The sequence below is a fragment of the Diabrotica undecimpunctata genome, chromosome 5, assembly GCF_040954645.1.
Source record: "Diabrotica undecimpunctata isolate CICGRU chromosome 5, icDiaUnde3, whole genome shotgun sequence".
Lineage (NCBI taxonomy): Eukaryota > Metazoa > Arthropoda > Insecta > Coleoptera > Chrysomelidae > Diabrotica > Diabrotica undecimpunctata.
The window spans coordinates 153,601,175-153,622,410 of NC_092807.1; the positions used below are offsets into that span (position 1 = coordinate 153,601,175).

At 32.0% G+C, this 21,236-nt stretch overlaps 2 protein-coding genes across 3 annotated transcripts in view; one reads left to right on the forward strand and one right to left on the reverse strand.

The window, feature by feature from the left end:
- Window positions 1-19,691, forward strand: part of Nox (NADPH oxidase) — a 352,627-nt gene extending 332,936 nt beyond the window's left edge. The window contains exons 14-20 of one of the 2 annotated variants that reach the window (XM_072533051.1): window positions 58-199; window positions 3,196-3,419; window positions 4,495-4,643; window positions 6,237-6,314; window positions 7,177-7,386; window positions 8,804-9,007; window positions 12,566-19,691. In XM_072533051.1, coding sequence (XP_072389152.1) covers window positions 58-199; window positions 3,196-3,419; window positions 4,495-4,643; window positions 6,237-6,314; window positions 7,177-7,386; window positions 8,804-9,007; window positions 12,566-12,763 — 1,205 coding nt within the window. In that variant the 3' untranslated portion in view covers window positions 12,764-19,691. The remainder of the gene's footprint in view (window positions 1-57; window positions 200-3,195; window positions 3,420-4,494; window positions 4,644-6,236; window positions 6,315-7,176; window positions 7,387-8,803; window positions 9,008-12,565) is intronic. The other variant, XM_072533052.1, reaches the window with a different exon arrangement.
- Window positions 19,692-19,827: 136 nt separating this feature from the next.
- On the reverse strand, window positions 19,828-21,236 carry LOC140442018 (rRNA methyltransferase 3, mitochondrial). The gene has a single exon (XM_072533053.1). The coding sequence runs from the start codon at window positions 21,107-21,109 to the stop codon at window positions 19,874-19,876; it is 1,236 nt and encodes a 411-aa protein (XP_072389154.1). The 5' UTR covers window positions 21,110-21,236; the 3' UTR covers window positions 19,828-19,873.

The window sequence follows — 21,236 nt, forward strand, 5'->3', positions numbered from 1 at the left end:
TCTTGGCAAATGTATTGTTTGTTTGATATTTAAAAAATCTAATTCTTTTATTTTTAGATTTACCAAATTCGAGACCTAGAAAGTTGTCACCAGAAAATAGACTTCACAGATTCCTCTTTACTAACAAAGCACCTCTAGAAAAATCTTTATCAATGCCAGATATGCAAACCAAGGCAAAACGAAGGGAAAGATTGATGGTGTAAGTTTACCTTATTTACTTTTTTATTGGCAATAAATCATTTAAAAAATTTAGATAAGATAGAATTGAGCGAAAATGATTCGTATACATATACTGCTGTAATAAAAGTTGAATCTATTTAAAACATTTTTAAAAATGTCCCTAAGTTTTTATATTTTACAAAAAATTGCAAAGGTCACTGTTGCTGTTACCTTGCGTGATCTAACATGAGTGAAAAAGGCCTTGGATATTATGTGGATTGAATATATAAATAAAAGAAAGATATATATAGGTATTGGTAAAAATTTGTTACAACAAAAAGCGTTCGGTTTATTTTTACAAAAACGTTGTTGAAAATTGAAAACAACTTAATGACATTGAAAATAACTTAATGAAGAGAAGCTTAATGAAGATTTAAAAGAAAAACATGATACAAAAGAGAAGAATACTCTTTTTACTTTGTACGTAGAGTGGTTACACAGATATCGAAAAGAATACAATTTAAAAAAGGATTAAAATATTAGCAGATGCTGCATGTGCCGAATGAACGCATCATAGTTTACTCAATTAATTCACGGATGATTTATTACAAAAGTAAAGCTATATTCGGGGGAAGAACATAATACAGAAATCTAATGTTGAAAAAGGCTATTAATGGTACATGCGAGATAAAAATTTGGTTACCTAATGAAGTCTTTAATCAAAGTCAAGTCAAAATATCTGAAAATATTGCAACTGCCAACTCTCTGTTAAACAGACTGTTAAACTTCTCCAAACTTTTTCAAATACGATAGTAAACGACGGTTTTACTTGAATAAAGCTCTTAATTTATCAACCGATAGATACATCTTCAGCTAGCTCTAAACAATAAATATGTTCAATAAAATATAAATTTTCACATACAGTAGACTCCCGTAAGTTCGGCCACCTCGGCACCGGACCCTAGGCCGAACTTAAAAGTGGCTGAACTAAACGATGCTTATCTAAAAAATGCCCATTTATTGTTTGTATGGATCTAGCAAAAACAAAACACATATACATTAAGTAAAAGACAACATAGAGGAATACTCTGACAAATATTTAACACATGAAAAGACCGTTACAAAAATACTATAAAACAATACTTACAGAGCTCTAGGCCTAATAAAATTTAAAAATATTATTGCACATTGGTGGTTTGCCTTCTTAAACACTTATAAAAAGTAATTTTTTTCTGAATTTTCTTTTTTAATTATTTTTGATGTGCAAAGTCACGCCACTTTTTAATAATCATTACATCGATGGCAGTTGCTTCTTTTTGCTGTTCGACATAGGTAGCTGCCAGTTGCAAAGCTGTTTTGTCTTCAGCGTAGCTCATTTTATTTTCTCCATCTTCCTCTTCATTCTCAGCAGAATCTGTGTCGTTATTCTTCTCATTTTCTTGGCGAATGACACACTCGGCGATTTAGTCGTCGTTCAAAACCTCGTTGTGTAGTTCCTTTTCAAAGTTGATCCATCCCAAAACATCTTCTTCAACAATGGGACCACAGTTCGATAAAAACTGAAGGTCGTGCAATAGAACTGCACTGTCATCAGGTTCGTTAACAAGAATGTTGTTTGGTTCATGTGCTGATGTGTTTGCTTGATCAATCTTATCTTCTCTATTTGGACAAAAGTTTTTCTAAGACTTTACAAACGTCGACGGTGGTATTTCGTCGTATGCCTTGACCGACATGTACACAACATCCTTTATATTAACTGACTGCAGCACTTTTAAGAGATCTAAGTTGTCATCAGCCTCCAGTTTGGAAAGAACTTCAGAAAGCAGTTTTCTGCGATACTTTCTCTCGAAGCACTCAATGAACCCTTGGTCCATTGGTTGTTGAAGACTGGTTACATTGGGCAGCAGGAACAGAAGTTTAATTTCTTTTTCATCGTCACACTGAAGACCTTTCTGGTGAGTAGGCGCGTTGTTAAGCAGTAGAAGTGCTTTGATGGGCAGATTTAATTTCGTCAAATGTTTTTTTACTTTTGGAACAAATTCGCACACAAACCATTGCCTGAACAAATATGTGTCCATCTATGCTAATTTCTGCGACCGATAATGCACTGGTAAAGTTTCCATCTTTATGTTCCTAAAGGTTCTCGGTTTTGATGCTATGCCAATGACAAATAGGGATATTTTGTGGGTCCCCGAAGCATTTGAACATAAGGCGACCGTTATCCTCTCTTCGCTGACTTTAAATCCTGCCGCAGATGTTTCTTATGGGGTGGCAAAGGTTTTTCTGGGCAGAAGTTTAAAATTTAACCCAGTTTCGTCGATGTTGTCGATTTGCTCGGGATTAAAGTGTTGGTCACCAATGATTTTTAAAAATTTTGCAGAAAAATTTTTGAAAAAAAAAACTCCAATAAAATGGACCCCGTGTCCCTTTTTCTATCGGGAGAGCCATCCCTCACTAGTCGAGAACGCCTCTTCTGGTTGAAGCTTTGAGGGCAAGATCATAGCCTTCTCTTTTTGGATTGGTTCACTTAACGGGGTTCCTCGTCTTCGTTCTTGAATGAACCACAACTACAGAGCATCTTCCACCAATTCGTGTTTTGCTTTTCTCAGTGTGCAACGCTTTTGTAGAACTTTTTCAGTTTCGATCTGTGTACAAAAGCCTTCGATAGTTTTTCTATTGCGCCGCTAGTCGTTGATGGTACTTTTGCCTACGTTTAAATCTCTGCAAATACTTTGCACAGATTCTCCTTTGTCCAATTTTTCCGAATCTTGTAGTTTGTGTTTGACTAATGCCTAGTATTTGCCTAGTATGACTAATGTTCAGAGAGCCGGCTGGCCGGACTAAGCGGAGACCGAACTAACCGAGGCCGAACTTACAAGAGTCTACTGTACTGTTAATCATTAACTGTTGACTATTTTTTAATATCTATTTTACGTGTATCAATATTCCCTGACACCTAGACACATTTAATAAAAAATTAAGTTTTTAGTTTAAGATTTTTTTGTACTTCATATTTTATTATTTTTTTAAATTTAGATTAAGAGAATATATGAGATCAGAATCAGAAAAAAGTTTTAATGAGTGTCAAATACGCAGAGCGAGACTTCAATCATTGGGATTGGCTTACCTAAGTCCACAAAATAAGAGTTTGGCTCAAAGTTTCAGATACATGAGAAACAAACCAACAATTATAGCATTTAAAACACCTAGTTTGGAAGACTGCGAAAAGAAGAATTCGACTACATCTTTACGTCAAATGGGTAAGTCGAATGAGTAAATATAAGTCTTTATAATTTGTATTATTAGGTAAACCATGTTTACTCAATTTTGTTTCCGTTACATTAATTTTCCCTTCCTTTTTATAATAAACTAGCTGAACCGCCTACGATTTGCTGTGGCTTGGTTATTATACTGATATTATATTCAATTTATTTAACAGAGTTAAGTATTGCATTGATTTTAGAACAATTTAAAAAATAATTGTTAACAATTATTATTTTGTGAAGTTAGATACATTTTGACCATTCTGGAAGTGTCTTAAACTAACAATCATTCACTACTAACACATGCAAAATAAAACAGCATAAAACTATAAATCAAAGGTTGAATGTTTATATTTTTGAAATTGTATAATCATCTATAGATTTGTATGTATAAATGGAAAGATTACTATTTACAAAATAGCTTTTGCCAACTCTTCGTGAGTCTTTTACTATTGCCTTCCATGTTTGTGGATCCTGTGCCAGTAATTCCCATTGTAGCACTCCCATTTTCCCTAGATCTTCTTTGACTGCATCTTTTCACCTTTTTCTAGGCCGCCCTACAGACCTTCTTCCCTCTGGCCTTTCCCAGAACACATTGTTTATAAGGCGATTGTCATTACTGCGTATCACATACCCTGCCCATCTAAGTCTATTATCTAATAGACTGCTAGTCGTATTATGCTCTTATATATCCGGATTTTTGTACCTCGTGAAAAAAGTTTTGACTTCCTTAGATGTTACATTGCAAAGAAAGATCTGTTTCCTGCCATTATTCTCGTTTCAACTTCTCGCTCTAATTTGTTGTCATTTGTGATTGTTGCTCCTAGATATTTAAATTCTTTAACCACTTCGAAGTTGTGATCATTTATAGTAATGTTTTGCCTTATTTGCCGTCGTTCTTGTTTTGAGACGACCATGTATGTATTTTGTTTTGTCTTCATTTATTTTTAGACCGATGTTTAATGCAGCTTCTTCAAAGCTCGAGAAAATATCCTTAATTTCTAATGTTGTACATTATAAATAATACATTAAAAATTGTATCAGTAAAATCTGATGATTTCATTTATTTCAGTTCGCCAAATAAGTCAGAAAAGTTTTACCTTTTCTCCAGAACGACAAGTAGAAGAAGGTCAAGTGGGCTTGACATTTACTGAAGCTACGTTCTCGCCCAATTTGGTTTCTTTAAGACCAATGAATTATCCAGTTGGAAAACCATTGGAAGTAAGTATATTTATATTTATAAAGTCATAATATAGGCATTAGGTAAAATAATCCAGTATCGTTTAAAATGAAAAGTTTGCAGTGGTAAAAAACGCATAAAGTGCATTAAATATTAAGTCGAAAACTTGTCTCCATTTTGGGACCTATTTACAAAACAATTTAAATGATTTGTACTAAAAATGGTATGCATTTTAGAAAAATACACACAAAAGTAAATTACTTGAACTACATTCAGGCAATCGCTAAACAATTGAGGTTGCAGGTTAAAATTAGTATTACATTTCTTGCTGGAATACAATATTAGTGGTAAAACATAGTGGTGCAAGATAGAGACAAATTTTTTAGCTCTGCATTTAAACCAAAACTTAATTATTTATTTATTTTTAATTTAATACCAAAGATACAAGCTCTTTACTAGGTTAGTGATATCAAGATTGGAGAAAAAATTATATTTCGACCAACCGAGAGAGCAGGCAGGATTCCCTTTAAATTATGGTATCAATAATCACCTCCATACAGTAAAGACACTTATTGAAAAATCTATAGAATACAACAAACCTCTTGTCCTTATTTTTATAGATTTTCATAAAGTGTTCGACACGATTGAAATAGACAGCCTTATAGAAGCAATTAATGACAGCAGGATTGACCATAGGTATAGTGAACTTATTTACAATATTTACAAAAATGCCACTATGACTGGCATTTTTGGCCATTTTATTCATAACGGCATTAGAGTATGTCTTTAAATTGGTCAATTGGGACCACAGAAGAGTATCAATAGACGGCGAAAAGCTTAACCATCTCCGATTCGCAGAAGACATTGTCCTTATCACAGGTAATTTAGGAGAAGCCACAGATATGTATGTTAAATGAATTAGACTTTGTATGTTCGAAGGTGGGCCTCGGAATGAACTTGACCAAAACTAAGTTTATGACAAATATGGTCCCCAATAACCATTTAATTATTCAAAGTGGTAGAACTGGTGGAGAAATATACGTATTTGGGTCATGAAATAAGAATCAGCAGGGATAACCAAACATGCGAAATCCAAAGACGAATTACTTTAGCTTGAGAAGCCTTTGGAAGACACACTTAGGGCCAACATACCAATTAGCCTCAAAAGAAAAGTATTTGACCAATGTGTATTACCGGTCATGACCTATGGGGTGGAAACTATGACTCTAACCAAGACTGCAGCTTCAAAATTGAGAGTGGCACAGAGATGAATGGAACGGTCTATGCTGGGAGTGACGTTGCAGGACAGAATAAGAAACGAAGATCTGCGAAGAAGGACGAGTATTGCTGATGTGGAACGCATAGGCGTATCACCAAAAATTGGTAACAGAGAGCACAAAATCGTAAAAAATTGAGAAGTTTAAGGGAGACTTATGTCCAGCAGTGAATAAATGAAGGCTGGATGATGAGAAAAAGAAGAAGACCTAGAATATAACGGCTGGCAGCATTGGAGGAAGATTAGGGAGTTAATAAAGCACTAGTTTGTTAGTTGTCTTACTTACGTATTTATATTTCTATTGTTCATACAAATTATGTTACATACGTTATTTATTAATCAGAAAATTCTTTGTAAGCGAACAAAATCCAGAAATATAAAAAGAGAAAGATGTGAAGATTTGCGCATTCAAGTTTTGGATAAGGAAGGAACTGAGGTGATTTGATGTATCATTGTTTGTGTAATTTGATGTTTTGTTTTACTAACTATAATATGTTTTGATTAAAGCTTAGATGTATAGTATTGGCCAAAATGTACATATATTTTTTATTTTAAAATGCATATTTATAATCTACTCAAAAACAATACATTGAGTAATTAGTAAATGTGATGACAATATTGACCTGATTTAGGCACCGTCCAGCGACAGTTCTCCATTTTCACCTAATGTATCCAGGTCTTCTGGCCAGGACCTTTTCAGTCTTTGTTCCTGCATTGGTGGCTGATGTAATTCACTGATAATTTGGCTGTGGTGCGTTGAATTACGAATTTTAAAGTGATATGGCATCTTTTACGATTGGCACTCCTGGGTCATTGTGGATGGTGGCATTTCTGACATACCAAGAGGCGTTAGCTATCATACGCAGTGATTTTGATTGAAAGGTCAGCAAATTTTTTGTGTTTGAAGGCTTGCTACAATCTCAGAGTTCTACGCCGTTGGTCCATATTCGTTTTAGTGTGACTTTTTAAAGCGGCATTTTGTTCTCCAATGACAGTTATAACTTTCTGCCAAGTAACCAATTCATTTGTTTAAATTTTATATTGAGCTGAGTTTTGTGGCGTTAATGTGTTGCTTCCAGGTCAGCTTTCGGTCCAAATGCAACCCAAGATATGTCTCTAGCAGGAATGGGGGCGGGCACTTTGACATAAAATAAACAGTAAGGTGTTTCACAGGCCACACATAACTACTCAAGTGTTAAAAACCATAATTGCATGCTGTATATTATGTTTTAAACTAACATATTAACAATTAAATTAACTATATTAACATATTCGAGTTTAATTTTCTGTGTTTTTAGATTTATTTAGACGGCCCATATGGAGCTCCGTCCAGCCACATTTTCAGAGCCCAACATGCAGTACTCATTGCTACAGGAATAGGAGTAACCCCTTTTGCATCAATCTTACAATCAATTATGCATAGGTATTGGAAAGCTAGGCACACTTGTCCCAAATGCAAATTTGCTTGGGCTAGTGACATACCAGCCACTGTTATGAACCTTAGAAAGGTAACTTTTTATTTATGCCCCAAAATAAAATAAGTAACTTATATAAAAAATCAGGGGTCAATATAACGAATATAATATGTACCTGTAGTTAATAGAATGGCACATTGAAAAGTTTTTGACCTAGTGGTAAAATAATAAGATTTTTATTTAAAAATTAATTTTTTAATTTGTCCAATCTAGTGTGATTCTGAAATATCTTTCACAAATCCATTTACTGCTGCTATTCACATTAAATGTGTATCTCAAATAGTTGCTATCAACCCTACTAAAATCTACTAAATCAAAAGCTTTGTCGAAATATATGCAGACTTAAGGTCGTGGCATATTATCGTGCACGTTGCGTTTCCAGCACATAGCGTTTAGTTTCCGAAAAATATAATTTAAATGGTTTTAAATATGAACAACGCACACTGTCCAGAACATAGCGTTTCAGACAGTTAACGTTTCCGTTCAGTATATTTGAAAACAATATTTTACTGATGCCGACGGCTACGTAACGAGTCGTAACCGGTTGTAAAGGATAATGTGAATTAGATGTGCGTCGTTTTTCCCCGTTGTTTATTTAGGTATTTGTTTGATTTTGATACAGAGTATTTAAAAAAATAATTTTCGAGGCTATTTTGTCATATGCATGTGTTTTTATTGCTTTGTGACAATTAATCACGGAAGTGATAAACAATTAGGACTTTTGTACAGAAGTAATACCTCTTCTTTTTTAAAATACTTTTTGGTTTGATATGTATGGCTTCATTAAATGTAGTATTTTGTTTTTTAACTGAAGGTGAAATTAAATTTAAAACATATTTAAACTGAATCCTATTCATTCTAAAATATCCATAATATTTTTCATCGTCATCAATTAATTCTCTGTATAAAGTCCAGTATTCACATTCCTTCTTCATTTCTCTTAGCATTGGATGTACTACAAACCTTCTTTTTAACACAGTTTTTCATTCTTCATCGTTAAGTAGAAGTGCAATTGTACACAATTTTTGTCGAGAAAAGCGAGATCATATCTTCACCGAACCAAACTGAAACTTTCTATGTATGAAAATGTGAACGCGCAATCCAATTGCTGAAGTGGAAACGCTACGTGTCGGAAACTATACGTGCACGATAATATGCCGCGACCTTAAAACTACTTATTGTTTTTTATTTCAACTGCTCCACTGTTGATCACCGGTTTCAAATTTTTATAAGTATACTTTTTCTTTTCATCTAAGTACTTAAATTAAATTTTCTGATGAAATTATACTTATAAAATATCAAGTAAACTCATTCTATCCTCTTCTTTTAATATTGTTTTGTTTAATTTGGTACTATCTTATTCGCTTGAAGAACATGGCTGTTATTCAAACTTGACAATTGCGATATTGTTTTCTTGTAAATCTAATTTATTATATTGAAATTATTTTAGGTTGACTTCTTCTGGATAAATAGAGATCAACGATCTTTTGAGTGGTTTGTTAATTTACTTTCTCAGCTCGAAATTGAACAAGCAGAACTCGGAGGTGCCTTGGAGAGATTCCTTGAAATGCATATGTATATCACAAGTGCATTGCAAAAAACTGACATGAAGGCAGTGGGATTGCAGCTCGCTTTGGACTTATTGCACGAGAAGGTAATATTTAATTACTATAAAAAAAAATCATGACAAGAAATTGTGGAAGGTGATTAATAAATGTAATTTAATCTACTAATTGTTCGAAGTGCAAATCAAATACGTCGTTTTTTAATAAAAAAATTAAAATAGTATTGGTTCACAACATTTTAATAGCTTCCCGTACATTTAATTAGGTAATATGCGGTCCTTTATAGTGAGCAAGCTGAAAGCTACGGATGTATTTACGATGCCTTTTAGCAAATTAAAATTTGGTCAGTGTTATCCGAATTTTTAACTCTTTAAGATTTATCAGAGGCATTTTTCCGTCACGTCAAATTGTCAGTCAAAATAATGTGAATCTTGCAACTGTCCCAAGGTGTTTCTATAAAGAGAAAATTCGTCCATATAAATTGATTCTAAAGTGACGAAGAAACGGAACAAAAATAAATATTTTACAAATATGATATAAAATACAATTCTTAGTATCTTTCTTCAGGTGTTATTTTTTTTTATTTTCCCTACTGTTTCTTGCACGATGGTGATACTTTACTCTATAGTTTCTGCATTTCTGCGTTTTAGCACCTTTGTATTGAGGTTTTCACTCACCTTCAATCGAACATTGGGATCTTTCAGTTTTTTAATATCATCTTCATCGAATTACTTGTAACCTTCTTCATTCTGACTTGATCAGAATTTATGTCTGCCCCCGGGTATGTTTTGACAGATGTGCAGCTGTTCCTATACCTCTTATTTTCTAGCATGTAATCAATCTGATTTCTTACAATCCTTCCCACAGAATCCTGTGGAGATTTCCAGATGTACAATTTTCTTAGGTGTAGCTTAAACCAGGTGTTATGTAGCCATTATTACTTATTGATTTGCTTTCGCAAAAATCTCCAATGTATCTCCCTGATCGTTCCGGTTTCCTAGTCCAAATGGTCCAACTGCAGAAAATGTTTTGCTGGCCCCAACTTTGGCGTTGAAGTCACCCATGGCAATTGTTAGGTCTTGCTTTTTTTTGTTTACGACTTGATTGAAGTATATTGATGTCGATTGGTCGAATCTACCGAATGAAAATGTCTGTTTCCAGCAGGATGGGGCAATACCCCATTATGCTTTAATGGTAAAGACTTAGGTAAACAAAATTTTTCTCAATAAATGAATTGAACGAAGAGATACTATTGAGTGGCCAGACCTTACGCCCTTGGATTCTGTGGGGTTATATCAAGAACATACAACACAACCAACTTGAACTGCAGACCTCAAAGAAAGGATAACTATAGAAATACCAAATATTTTATTTCAAACTTTAAACAAAGTTCGGGACGAGTTTTATTGGAGACTTGACCCTACGAGATATAGCTGAGATCAGCTTGTTTTTAAAAACGTAAAAAATAAACAGGATGTTTTATTAAAAATAAAGTATAATTTAGGTTTAAAAAGCGCACATTTGAATTTTAATTGGTCCCAGCGTTTTCCATAATTTTCTATAATATGGACACAACCAATTTTATTCCATAAGTGGTTTCCACACTATACCGGGTGGTCCAATAAGCCGATCTCTCAGCTATAATCAGAAACTAAGTATGTTATAACTTTAGGAGAAAAAATTCCTTAGTAAAAGTGGTCAAGAGAAATCGGTGGAAATAACTTTCAAGTTTCTGGGTTAACAGCTAGGGGGCGCAATATATGAAGAAAAATTTGAACCAGTTTTTTGTGAAATATGCCCAATTATACCAAGTGTTAAATAAGTAAACTAGAAAGAGACCTAAATTCCGCACAAAGTTGTTCAAGTACTTTTTTTTTATTTTTTCAAATAAAGGGTGGGGGAGAGTGGGAAAGTATTTGTGGATAAATACCTATAACTAGGGTTTGGATCAACCGATTTTAACGAAATTAGTGTCATTAGAAAGAGTGTGGATGATTTAATTTACATCTACTATAAAACAATTGCATTTAGTTTTATTGATAAACTACAGTCTAAAAAACAGAACAACGAATATTGGTGAAAAAGAAACCACTGTATTTACTTAAACTCAAAAAATCTTGAAAAAAACACAATTGTTTCACAAGGTAAATCGTGCAAAAGTATTTTTAAGAAACAGATAAAAGGATAAAAGTGCCGTGTTGCCGTTTTTATCGGAATATTAAAATAACAGTTGAATCTAAAGTTTAAAGGGAATTCCAAGTTTCTGACCTAAACGTTCACTTTATAATATGAAAAACCAACCGGTGATGTTTTAAAATCCTTAGAACAATAGTTTTGGGTATGTTTAATTATATAGAGATTTGCCGACTACTTACATGTGGATTCTGTTGAATTAAAGCAAGAACATTGAATTATCTTCGGTCATACCTCTACTACGTCGTTTAAAACTACCAGTTTCTCTTAATCTTCTTGCCTTTCTTTCAAATACTTCTTTGCCATAATGTCTCCTGTCAGGATATCTCACAGAATTTATACGTGAGGCAATAGCGGCATTTTGGTGACATTCGAAATAAACTCAAATCATATCATACAATTCTGCATTTGATATACTCATCACGAATTATTAATACTGATAATTAATTACTAATATTACCAATATTAATATCTATTGAAAAAAGTGCAATCTTCAATTCGAATTATAATATAACATATAACACTTCTTAACAATATTTTGACTGTTGTCAATAAATAAACAATATGAACTCCCCGTCAAATTTATTGTCGTAGCCTAGTTAGTTTCGAAAAAACTATTTTTAATCATATGAAATAACAATGGTCAAAATAGGTATCAACATTAAGATTCTTCTGCTACAAAAAAAAATTGGAAGTACCTACTGACTTATTTTTTAACTTAATTTATAATACAGGGTGAGTCAATACTATACTTACTTATGTTTATGCGTTTTTATTCATATGTCGAGTTCGACAAAAGCTATTAACATGCGGTTTGTGCCATTTTGTTACGAATTTAATCCAGTTCCATTATAATTTACAATAAATAGGTGTTTCCATTACACATTTTAAAGAAAAACAAATTTTAATCTTTCTATTCGAAAGTACCCTCTACCTATGACAATTTAAACTAAATGCAATTATTTTATAGTAGATTTAAATTAATTTATCAACACTTTTTCTAATGACACTAATTTCGTTAAAATCGGTTGATCCAAACCAAAGTTATAGGTATTTATCCACAAATACTTTCCCACTCTCCCCTATCCTTTATTTGAAAAAATAAAAAAAGTACTTGAACAACTTTGTGCAGAATTTAGGCCTCTTTCTAGTTTACTTATTTAACACTTGGTATAATTGGGCATATTTCCCAAAAAACGGGTTTTTAAAGTTTTCTTCACAGGTTACGCCTCCTAGCGGTTAACCCACAAACTTGAAAGTTATTTCCAGTGATTTCTCTTAGCCACTTTTACTAAGAAATTTTTTCTCCTAAAGTTTTAACATGAATAGTTTCTGATATATAGCCGAGAAATCGGCTTATTGGACCACCCGGTATAACCAAGCAGATCTCAAATAAAGTACATTAAATGTAATTAATAGTTATATATTTGTTTAATTGACATTTCTTTATTTAGGAAAAAAGGGACTTAATAACAGGACTCAAAACTCGAACCAACGCCGGTCGTCCCAACTGGGATAAGGTTTTCAAGCAAATCCTTGATCAGAAGAAAGGAAAAGTGACCATTTTCTATTGCGGTCCACCACATTTGGCGAGAGTATTAAGATTAAAATGTGATCAGTACGGATTTAATTTTAGAAAAGAAGTATTTTAAATATTTTTGTAGATAGAATGTTGTTTGTAAAGTATTTATTTAATTTAAATCTGTTGTATTTAGTAAGTAGGATAATTATTTTTTAGTATTTTTGTCAAACTATAAATTTTAATGACTATTTTTATTCTCTGTTGTGAGTTCGAAGCAGTGAAGTATTCAATTATTATAAAATCACAACATCTTCTTCTTCTTCCTATGCCGTCCCCATTAACGGAGGTTGGCGACCACATTTTTAAAAGCTTCTGTCTTTGCAACGTGGAATAATTCGTCTACAGTCATGTTTGTCCAGTCTCGAATATTTCGCAGCCATGACTTCCTCTTTCTACCTATTCCCTTTTTGCCATCGACTCTACAGTGCATCAAAGGCTTTAATCTTTTTAACTATTTGCGCTTTTAGTGTCCATGTTTCTACCCCGTACAATAGTTGCGACCAGACGTAACATTCAACAAACCTCAGTCTCAGCGCAGTATTCAGATTTTTGTCACAGAACAATTGTTTGAATTTTAAGAACGCTGCCCTTGCCATTTCTATTCGTACCCGGATCTCTTGGTCTGGATCTAATTCTGTGTTGATGTAAGCTCCCAGATACCTATTTATATTTTGTCACTCTCTCTATTTGCTGTCCACCAAGAGTTAGTTGTTCATTATTTATTGGACTCCTTGATACTATCATAAATTTGGTCAAAAAATCACAACATGATATATTAATATATTATATGGAATACTCTTATATAATAATATCAATATAATTGCATATATTTGAGTGATTTTGTTGAGGATAGGACGATGATAGGAGAAATAGCATCGCACCAGCGGACCGATCATGTTTGAGTGGGAGAGAGACGCAAGGCATTCGCCGGTCCGGCGGGCCTCTCTCTCGTTCGGTGACTCATCGTAACAGACGTGAGCGGGCGTTACACTTTTTCATGAGTGACTCCGAGCCACAACCTAATTTAAGACGTTGTCACGTCAATAAAACAATCTTTGTAAAATCAAATTTCATTTATTGTTTAAGTAAGTAATACAATATTTTGCGGTTTCAAATATAACATATCCTCAAATTGTTTAATATTGCAACGCCTCTACACAGCTGCTTCTCTTGCCTACGGGATAAAATATCTCATGGAACTTCTCGCTGCTCCATTTGAAACTAGCTGTAACCATAATATTTCATCATCAATAGACTCATATCGCTAAGAATAAGCAGATGGGCTAAAAACCTAAAACTAATTTGCAATTATTAAATAATAACAAATATATAAATATTGTTTATTTTTTACCATCTCATGTTCAATGAGCTAAACAAAATAGTTAATACTTAATATATTTAACTATAAATAATATTAAATATTTTTAAAGTATTTCTATTTTTAAAGATTAGCTTTAAATAAATGCTTTAGTTGTAAATATTTTTAGACTTCTTGACTTCAAACTCACGACAGGAATAATAAAATTTACAGATGAAAAACTAGATTCAAATTTTTCACCAGCAGTAAGAGTGAGCCATCTACTGTATAATAAATAAATAATACTAGATGTTATAAGTAATATATAGTATTTTCTTTATTTGTGTTACTATGAGAAATACAATAATGAATTTTTAATGTTTAAATGAAATATCTAGTAGCAGATCATTTCGTAATTATGTAGTTACATTTATACCTAGCTGTTTTATCTCTTCTGATTTAATACATATTAACTCTAATAATCCAGAAGCATTGTATTATAAGTGCTAAAGTCCGTGTCAAACGGTCAAATATTTGATCAAACTAGTTTGACTGTTTGACCAAACCAAAAAATTTACAGCATATGAAGTCCAACGAGCAAAAAGACAATTAAGTCACATCCTGAGTTTGATCAAATCCTCTAAAAATAGAGGATCTTCTATTTGTCAAGGTCAGTTTAATCAAACTTTAATTTTGATTGGTCGAAAAATATTTAAGACAAATGAAAATCACATCGAAAATCAGCAGTTAGACATAACGTGATGAAATTCATTTTCTTTTTTTGGTTAAGTTTACCGAAAGTACAAGCTGATTATAGCCGTAAATGTCAAACATGGAACAAAAAATTTCGGTATAGCAGTGTTTGCATGTTTTTATAATGTAGATGATGTATACTTCAAATATAAAAAGATAAAGCGTTAGAAAAGTACATACTGTTTATATTATGTTATGAATTCTGCAATTTTTGGTTTATATAAAACAACAATGAGTAAATATTTATTTCTTTGGAGATTAATTGCAGTTAATTATTAGAAATTTTTTTAGCAATTACCCTTTGATAGATTAGGGGATAGATTTGGCAACCGTCAAATCAGCGTTGCCAGATTACAAAAGTTGTTTGCAATTAATCTCGAAAGAGACAAATATCTACTCGTTATTGATTGATATAAATCAAAAATTGCAGAATTCATAAAATAGTTTAATCAAAATGACAATGTACTTTTTAAAAGCTTTATCTCTTTATATTTGAAGCATACAACTTATGCATTACAAAAACATGCCAACACTGCCAAACCGAAATATTTTTGACATTTGCGGCTATGTTCAGCTTGTACTTTCGGTAAACTCAATCCATTTTTTCTTTGGTTGATAATTTGTGGTTTATTTGTCTTCCTATTTTGTTATAAAATAAAAATACAATTTTAAAATATCTTGGAGACTGAAATAAGTTTCTACATAATTGATTTATATCAAGAAAGAAGCTGTTTATATAATGTCGAGCATCCACATTATTATAAAAAAATCCTTTGTCTTTTTATTTTTATTATGGAAAAAAAAAATTGAATCGTAATTAAAGCACTCCAAGTTATCTCCAGGGTATAAGAGTACATCCTTGAACAATCGTTGCAGTCCGATTTATTCATTTTTACCTCTTATTTATCTGTCTGTCTTCTTATTTTCACACGTTCCGTACGACCCTCCAGTGGCGGCTAGTTTACCCTTCTCTTTCTCTCTTCATACTCTGCTTTTGATTCTTCTTACTCTTCTCTGCAGACTCCCTTATTACTTCTACCTATGCACTCCGCCTCCAGTCTCTCTTACTCTTCTCTCTTTCTTTCGTCTTTTTTACATACATGTCGATTGTTTTTCATAGATATAGCGATTTTATTATTTCTATCATTTTCGTGATTGGCCGTGGCCTGTCTCCCAACTTTGTTTTAAGCATACTCTTCTCAGCCACTCATCTATTACATTAAATGCATCAGAACACATCACAGAACTGTATTTTCTCTGCTAAGATACATATAGATTTTTCTTTATATCTAAATAGTAGCCATCTTTAAATATTTTTGGCCTTTTGTTATCTGGTGATTTACCCTTTAACACACTTGATTATTTTATTATTTTCCTCGTCATATATAACTGTAAATTTCAATAGGTATCGTATCTGGGACGTATTATGAAGGGCGGTAAATATCAACTTCTGAAAAATATCATCCAGGGAAATATTGTGGGAAAATAATTATAAAGATACGTAAAATATTATGGCTGTGAATGGTTTTAATGCAACTTTAATGAAGTATTTCGTGCAGCTATATAACTTCTGAAAAATATCATCCAGGGAAATATTGTGGGAAAATAATTATAAATATACGTAAAATATTATGGCTGTGAATGGTTTTAATGCAACTTTAATGAAGTATTTCGTGCAGCTATATGCAAGATTCAAATAGATGTAAATTTGCATGGCAAAATCCTTATTTAATCCAGTTTTCAGCACCATTTTATCCTAGTTTTTTCCATTGTTCTACTCAATACTCTTGTCATCCATTTTGTTATAAGCACACATCTTCTCTCAAACTTAACTAACATTTTTCTCTTCATCTCTGGTGTTACTACGGTAATTTATATAATATCTGCTTATTTTATCTCCTATCATTTTTTTGAATGCACAGCCAGCATTTAAATTTTACCTCTTTACCATTTCTTGGCAGCTCTTTGTTATGAAGCAGTATATAGGCAGTTGGTAGTTGGCTAGATCCCCACGCTGTACAGATATTATTCAAACAAACATGTTGAATGTAAAAAATGTGTAAAATACAAAGTTCGTCTACAGTTTTGAGATATAGTTAATGAGTGAATTGAGTCGATCGATAGATGGGTAATTTACAACTCGCTGACAACTCTTTTATTTTATCTTAAAACTCCACGGCTGCCATGGCCTATAGCACTGCAACATTACAATGCATGTATCACTATAATAATATGTATAAAGAATCGATTAGTTATTAATGTTTTTTTTAGCAGCTATTAAAATACTTGAATTCTTATTGTAACTATTCCTATATCTAATGAACTGCCATGTGATTAAAAAAATACTTAAAATAATGATTTAAAATTGTTTAACAGTATGGCAATCTCTTATCGACTCTAACTGCAGCTATAATGGTAAATATGCACAAATGTTAAAACTTCTATTATAATTTCTTAAAAAACCAAAAATCACATTATGTTCTTACTAGGTAGGACAAAACACTTACATTATACATACATTATACATAAAATATAGATACATTATACAAGCATATACATATATTGCATACTAGGTCGTATTTGTTTTAAACCGACCTTACAACTATTAAATGTCTTACTGTATAATGCTTTGTGTACTGTGAATTGATTGAAAAAAGAAAGGAAGGCATATGCACCTCATCAATTAGGTAAAAATGATAAAACTGACAATGAACTGTAAAACTGACTACCTATTACAAACTGTAAAAAGAACTATTTATGCAACAAATAAAAAAATAATGCCCTTGCATTCAATTATCTACTCAAAATAATATATTTTAAATTTAACATTGCATATTAACCATTATTGATAATAAAAATAATATATTACAGTTACAAAAATAAATATTGATCACATATCCTAATTATGTATATTTATTGTATGTTGATTTTAAGATTTTATGAGTATAAAAAGTTTTTAATAAAAAATTTACAAAACCACCATTGCATTTTATTGGTTAGTTCCTAGTTCTTTCACCCGTTGTCCTTCCCACATTGTATCTTGAATCCAAGCTACCATTCATTTCTAGCATCCATTTCTACTCTCCTTCTTTTAAGCGCATTTACAAACACCATACTCTTACCTGTAAGACTTCCAAGATTTCAAGACCCTATCCCGATTTTTATAAACCGTAATGGTGTTCCAACTCTGCCTGTATCAGTTATGGGGTTAATTGTGTAGCACTATACCCAATGCAGCCCATTCCAAGGCCGGAAAAAAGAGGAGGGATAGATAGTAACACCTCTTTGAAAAAACAGAGTTTAGCGGCTCAGTTGATAGCACTCTGTGAGATCCCCTTGTCTACGGTTACAGATGAAGATGAAGACCACAACAACGATGAAAGCAGGGAGGCTGTAATTCTCCTCTCCTATTTAATATTTTCATGAATGACCTAGTTACATGTTTTTTGTAAAGCAGCTTTGCGAAATTTGCTGATGATATCAAATTTTGAAGAACTGCTGAACATATTTTAAATCAGGAACTGCTTCAGGACTTAAATCGTTTGTTAGAGTGGTGCCAAAAAAATAAGCTATATTTGAATATCAACAAATGCAATTTTATAAGTTTTTCTAGAAAAACTACTAGGTTTGAGTCTAGTTACTTTATTGATAACCAGCCACCTAAAATACATATCAACAGTAACAGATCTGGGTGTAATTTTGAATGGGAAATTAACTTTTGTTGATTATATTCCTTCTATATCAATAGGGGGTCAAATATGCTGGGCTTTATTATTAGAAATTCTATTTTTTCTCCATTGCAGTCACAAGAATGGTCTATTGTTCTTTGGTTAAGTATATGCTGGAGTACTGTTCAGTCATATGGTCTCCGTATTTCCTTATACGTTCTGCTTGATCGATGAGTGGTAACGGTAGATGGAATGGTAGAATTGATTGTCCTTCTCTTGTGAGTCAGATTGGTCTTAGAGTATCATATTTCTATGGTTTGTGTACATATCATCTATGTACTTTTAGGGTTCAATTTTATAGAACAACCGATGGTGCTAATAGCCCAATGCATAAATACTTATCTTTGTTAAACAATCTGTATGTAGATCTATGTATTTGATATGTCTCTCAATAAATATATAAATATTTATAGAAAAGAGTTACTGGTACCTTAGAGTGTGGAAACTAACTCAATTATAATAATAAGTACTTGTATGTTGTTATTGTAACTAGGTAATACTTAACATATTTTTTATGGTTAAAATTATTTTCCCATCTTTATAGTGCTGGATCTTAGAATCATATAATTGACCACTGGGTTTATAGGTTTTACAATTTAATTATATACATGTGTACATGCATGTGTATATATATTTTTAGTCTACATTATTTAGTTAGTATTATCATATTAAATACTGTGTACTTAACCACTATTTTGTATAATTGTGGGGTAGTCCTGTATAAAATAAAGAAATATCAAAAATTCATTTACAAAAAAATCACCATTTAATTATAAACTCTCACCAGTTAAGAGACAATTATATAGGCAAATACAAAACAATGATAAAGTAGACTTAGACATTATAATGAGTTGATATTCACCAGTTTAAACAGCACAAATGGATTGAAACATATAGTAATAAATATAAACTACATGAAAGAAAACCATACTGGATTAAAATTAAAAAAACTCTAAAAATATAAACCAAAATGCTAACGAGTTTCCTAAATAAGATATAATGGAAAAATTGACAATTTAGACTCTGAAAATTACTTTACTTTAGACTTGAAGAAATAATACTACTGCCCATACATATAATTAATTTGTAAATAGATTTAGGCAAAACACTGACTAAGAAAACTAAGATCAACATTTATAACACCATAATTAGGCCAATATTATTATATGCAGGAGAAACAAAGACAATGGTTAAAAAAAATGTGGTTTAACCCCATGCTGGGGTGTATAGCCATTATATATAAATAGATTTAGGTCATTGGCCATTTGGCAAAATGATTTAAACACACATTTAAGATTATAGTATCATATTTTTAATATCGATTTATAATTTTAAGTTGTAAATAAAAGAAAGCAAAAGATTTTACACTTTTATTGCTTAATCCTAACAATAATTATAGATTTTATGAAAACTCATCTTTTATATCATCCCTATTATCATTTTTAATTTTAGATATGTACTGCTTTTTCATTTCAAAAACAATTATTCCAAGTGCTGTACCAACATTTAAACTATCAACATTATTTCCAAGTGGTATATTAATTCTAACTCCATTTAAATTTGAAACTAAACTATAAGAGTTTAAGCTAATACCCTCAGTTTCACCTCCCACAATAAGAACATTATGTTCATTTGGATTAAACTTTAGTCCATAATAAGGTACAATAGGAATAGACTCTAATAACGTGGACAATAGTTTTTTATCATAATTTTCATCAACAGTGGTCATTGATATAACTCTATTATCAGCAATAAAGAAGTTGCAGTTTGGAGGCAGATCTTCCATAATAGTATCCATGTTAACTTTTTTCTTTATTTTAAGTTTAAAATGGGCTCCACAGGCACTTCTCAGTACTTTTGAATCCCAAACATTTACACATCCCTTTGTTAAAAGTACTTGTTCACATCCAACTCCACTACTAGTCCTTAAAATAGCACCTAAATTATCTGCTTCTCTAATATTGTCACAAACAATTGTTAATGGAAGAGCACCTTTTGATACACTGTGGGATTCAATATCAGGAATTTTAAATATTCCCATTATACCAGGACATGTTGTTAAATCCGACCACATCTGCATTTCTTTTAAAGGCATTTTATACAATTTTGCTCCTATTTTAGGAATGGATGGTTTTAAATATTCTACTTCCTCAAATCTACTAAACAGAATGTATTGGAGTTTGCATTTGGCATCAAGGGCATCTTTTATTAACCTCTTCCCTTCCAGCAGCATAAGGTCTCTTTTATCTCTTTCCTTGTTTGATTTTATTTCTGTCAATAATTGACTTATTCTAGGATCATTATTCTTCATTTTCGTGTAAATAAAATCACCATTTTCATCTGTGGTAGTTTCTAACATATCCATTGTAATTTTAGGAGACATTCTCTTCTTTGAAATTGTAATAGGCTCTATATCTTTTGACCTATTATTTTCTGGTGATTTATTTTTGAAATAATTCCCAGACCATTCTACACCAAGTTTACCCTTTGGTGAATGTTTATCTGCTTCTTCATCATATTCTTCAGCAGGAATTAGTTTGGCAGGCTTACGACTAGACCACTTCGCTAAACATCGAGATTGTTGGTTTATGCTTAAAAACGTATCAGAAAATACCAGAATTTTAAGTTTGTTAAACATTTTATTCCCAGATATTTTTTCTCTTTATTGCGACACTGAATATAAATAAAATATAAACGAGGATTTTGTTGGTTATGTTAAATAGTTCACATTCACATCTTCTTTTATTAAAATATAGTCTTTAATC